Genomic DNA, 4,534 nt, shown 5'->3' with positions numbered 1-4,534 from the left:
GTAGCTGAGCCCTTAGAGCAATCTCTTTAGGCTTTTCAAATCAGCGGTGATCAAGACCAGGCCAGGTGATTTTTCAGTTTCTTCCTAGTGGGAGAAAACAAAAACAAACCTGGAAATTCTAAACGGTCTGACGCCGCTACCAACTTTACAGATGATTTCCCTCCTGCCTGCCCCTGGAGGGCGCTGTCTCCTTAAGTCCAGGTTTCCCCTGGCCAATCACAGTAAAGAGTTCTTTTAAGGACCAAAGGAGGGAATTCCGCAGGACTGGGAAGGTAGGGCAGGGGCGCGCCTTCCAGCCAATCAGAATCTCTCTGGAGAGCAGTGACTCACGTGCAAAGCTCTGCTGACCAATGGCAGGAGTGCCGAGGGGAGGGCCGGCTCCCGTTGTGTGACAGCCACCTGGACCAATGGGCATGTCGCCCGCGGCCTATAAGAGTCGACTGGGCCCGGGGCGACAGGCTCTAGGGTCGGTTAGTCGTCGCCGTCGGAGGTGTGCCCTGGGTTTACCTCGCCGTAGCTGCCGCCCTGTCCCTGCATCCGCGGCCCCCGCCTTGGCCCCGGCCGAGCCTCTCTCCCTGCCCTCTTCCCCTTAACCACCCCTGGTTTCTGCCGTCGGGGCTCCGGGGCCGGGCGAATGATGCCCTGGGAGAGCGGAGCTGAGCGCCGGAACGAGGTGGCTGCGCAGGTGGGGACGGCTGCGGCCTCGGCGGTGGCCACGGCCGCCCCGATAGGCGGCGGCCCCGACCCAGAGACCTCGCCTGCCTCCCCCGGGCGGCACCTGAGCGGGCTGGGCTGGCCACAGGTGAAGCGTCTGGACGCGCTTCTGAACGAGCCGATTCCCATTCACGGGCGCGGCAACTTCCCCACCCTGAGTGTGCAGCCACGGCAGATCGTGCAGGTGAGAGGGCGCTGGGCTGGGGGCGTGGGAGCTCTCTCCCGAGATTCTCATGACTGGTAGGCACTGAGTCTGTTCGACTCGCTGGACAGCTAGGGACGCTGAGGAACGGGGACAGAGGCTGCAACAAATGCACAGCGCGTTATTGGTGGACCAGACCTCTTCCCTCTGCACCTGATAATACTTCCTTACTTGGCTTTCCCGTCCACAGCCTCTGGGGGACCAGGCCATGGCTGGGAAAGGAGAGAAGAATGGGGAGGGACTGATGGGACAGCTGGGGGAGAGCAATCCCACCTGCAAGGAAGAAAGATGCCGCCAAGCAACTCCTTGTGGGTAGGTGTTATGACTGGGTCCAGAATAACTCTTCCTCCTCAACCTGGCATCCGGGGACACCCCACCTCCTTTCCCTCTAGGTTCTAGGGGCAGACTCTGTCCTCGTGCTGGCTCTAGGCGGGGCTCGCTCCCTCTCAGCTGTAGCTGTGGCAGGTAAAGAGTAAGGGAGTGCCAGGCCATTACTCCACACCCAAAGGCAACCTTAAACGTCCATTTTAGCTGTTCATCCCCCTCCTCAAGATTGGAAACAAGGGCCAGCCCAGGTCTCAGGCTCCAAACCCCATCTCTCTCTGCAAGAATGAGAAAAGAGAACTCTGCAGCCTCTCCCCCCTCCTTCAGACGCCAACTCCTCCCTGTACCTGACCCTCAGCCGTCTCAAAACTGCTTTCATTTGTATAGCCCAGGCACTGCCCTGTTTGAAATACCAGAGTACAGTCATCGTACCCATTTTACAGCTTAGGCAGCTGAGTCCTCAAGAGATTACCTGATGAGATGAAAATCAAACCCTGAGAATCCTACATCTTCCCACAAGCAGATTGCTGCAGCCTCGAAGTCTTTCTGCCCCTTCCTCTGCTCTCAAGCCCGACTTCTAAGTCTTAGGGGAGTCCCCTGAGCAAAGAAACCAGAAAATCCAGTGACAATTTCTGTGTATTCCTGCCAGCCAATGGACTTTCTGGGGAGGCAGTTGTACAAGCCAAGTGAAGCAGGCCATTCCTTTGCCTCCTGCAACCTTAGCTTCCCGCAGGGGGGAGGGGAGCCTGCTGAAGAATTACCTCCTCTCCCTCCTGAGGAACTAGGAATGGACGGGGCGGGGCAGATTCCCTTGGGCTGACTCACTGTGGCCCAGTGGTGTTCCCTGAGTCATTCCTGGCTGCCTGCTGTCATCTGGGTGATAGGAAACCAGTGGAGGCTTTTCTTCCCAGGACAGTCTGATCAACCCAGGAGTCCCAGCTGCTGTACCTCCAGGACTGTGGCCCCAAGCATGGAGGGAGAGGAAGGTAGAACCCAGTGTGGTCATTCCCCTGCAGGAACAAGGGGCACCTTAGTCAGAGAGAGGAAGCCCTTACCTCTGTCGGTCTGGGCCAAACTGCCAGTACTGGTTCCTGCTCTGGGCCAAGCTCTGTTCAGGACACTAGGGGCACGAATGTGACTGGGACCCAGCGTCCCTGCCTTCAGGTGCTTCTAGCAAGGTGGGGGAGGCTACAGGTCAATAGGATCTGACTTTACAAGGTTAGAGCAGTGCAATGTCCTAGACTAGGGTCAGAAATACTACAGAACAGGGACCAGCAGTTAGCATCATGGCTATGTCACTACACTCCCACATAGTCGACCGCAGTTCAAGTCTCGGACCCAGTGGCTTAAACTCATGCCGGGCATGTATGTGTACGTGCCCAAGATCCCTAGAGGAGAATGGAGGAGAAGGGATTGCGGCAGGGCCATCCTCCTGGGGGGTGATTTCTCACTTTCTGTCTCTGTCTTTCTGGCAAGCGCACGCATCCTACAGCAAAAACCTCTCCAAACAGATCAGGAAACTGGCAGCTATGGTAGAGAGACATAGCAGAGACTTCAAAGCCAGATTGGGCAGCTGGACACCTGCATTTGGAGCCTCATCTATTGTCAGTTGTCTACCAGGCTCAGCGTCCCCATGTGTTCAATCAGAGTAGAGTGGACTACTCCCTAGCACACTTTTTGGTTCCAGCATCCCAAAGGGACAGATGTCTTCCCCTGGCCTGTACAGCTGCCTCCAAAGAAAATCTGTCTTTTGAAGCAGCTGGCAGCTTCAAAAGCTGTTGACATGTGTGTGGGGGAAGAAGGATGGTTGCACAGTGCTGCTCGGGCTTCTCACCAGTACTGAGTTCTCCCAAGCCCAAGAACTGGAAGCTTCCTGCCTCTTCCTTGTGGAGACAAGGCTTCTCTACAGCAGCAGCCTGAGCAGCTAAAGACGTTGTTCTTACTAGTACCTGTCGTAAAGGGACCCACCCTCCTGTCGGAGGCCCTCCTGCCTATAGGCCTGGGTAGATGTGCTGGCTTCATGACAGTGGCCAAGTCCTTTGCTTTCTCTGGCCCAGAAGATCGAACTGGACAATCAGATCTCTTCAGCTACAGCCTGCATCAGATGGCTCTGGATATGAGTTTTGCAAGACTACTTGCTGACAGGACCTGTCGGTCTCCCTGCAGATCTCAGCAGCAGCCTTGGAGCAGAGTGGTTCTGGGGAGGGTCTGGGAGAAAGGAGGGTGCAATCATTGCCCCTCACACAGCTGGAAAGTCTGATTCAGGAGGCTCCAAGCTGCCCTGCAGTCATTGGGCGTGGTGATATTTGGGGACTGCCTGCCAAACTAGCTGTAGTCACACCTGGGAGAAGACAACAGCCGCTGGCTGGCTGACACAGCTGGCCCCATGGCCCTGACGCAGGAGATTTAATGAGAGTACTGCTACCTACTCATCAGGCCAGATGCCATGCCCTGGGGTGGCACCAGCCTGGAAGCAGGAGCTCGCACTAAGAAAGGCTCAGTCAGCTCTAGTGGGCCTTGGGGTGGGAGCTAGTCTGCCTGCAAATCTGGCAGAGCCCTTGGACCAAGGTCTTCTGCCTACTCCCCTTAGCCTGCAGGGGCACTGCTGCTCACTGACAAGGCACAAGTTAGAAATACCACAGGTTGGGCTGCAGCACCTGGCCCTGGCTGGCCGGCCAAGGCATCCCCTGACCCCTGCCTTCCCACTCCCCAGCTACTCCAACTCTGGGCCTCAGTGATTTGCAGGTTGCCCTCACTTGGAAATTGTGAAAGGGAAAGGAATTAAAACACTAGTTTCTATGTTCTGGTCTTTCTGAACCCTGGGACTGTGAGGCTGTAGAAAGATAATAGGCTTTGAGGTCAGCCATGCCTGGGTTTGAAGGCACCTCTGTGTGACCTTGGGGGGTAGTGACTTAGCTCTGATGAGCCTCAGTTTCTCCACCTATAACATGGAGATTGGTAAGATTCTGGTGGGAAGGTCCAATGCCAGGCACTCACTACATGCCTAACCAACTTACTCCTCCCTTCCTCCACCCAGGCCCTCTCCTTCCTGATGACCAGTTGCTTCCCACCCAACCCCCCATCCCCCAACTGCCATGACTGTACATTCCCCTGGTCAAGGTCTGCCTCCCGGAAGCCTTCCTGGAGGGAGTCGCCCGCCTCAGATTGCCACACTGTGGCTTGCCTCCTCAGCACTTAGGTGCATTCTTTGCAGTAATTCCCTGGGAGGCTAGGACAGCCCAGTTGGAGCTGGGTGCTGACTTGGCAGCAAGGTGGGGTTGCAGAATCACTCAG

The 4,534-nt window shown here is 56.4% G+C and overlaps 1 protein-coding gene across 1 annotated transcript in view; it reads left to right on the top strand.

Moving 5' to 3' along the window:
* Positions 1-459: 459 nt before the first annotated feature.
* Positions 460-4,534, top strand: part of TENT5B (terminal nucleotidyltransferase 5B) — a 7,255-nt gene continuing 3,180 nt past the window's right edge. Inside the window, exon 1 of the mRNA XM_006159466.2 lies at positions 460-898. Within this exon, the coding sequence (XP_006159528.1) occupies positions 635-898 (264 nt within the window). The 5' untranslated portion in view covers positions 460-634. The remainder of the gene's footprint in view (positions 899-4,534) is intronic.

The sequence above is a fragment of the Tupaia chinensis genome, unplaced genomic scaffold (assembly GCF_000334495.1).
Source record: "Tupaia chinensis unplaced genomic scaffold, TupChi_1.0 Scaffold000628_1, whole genome shotgun sequence".
Taxonomy (NCBI): domain Eukaryota; kingdom Metazoa; phylum Chordata; class Mammalia; order Scandentia; family Tupaiidae; genus Tupaia; species Tupaia belangeri.
This window is presented reverse-complemented; position numbering and strand designations above follow the sequence as displayed.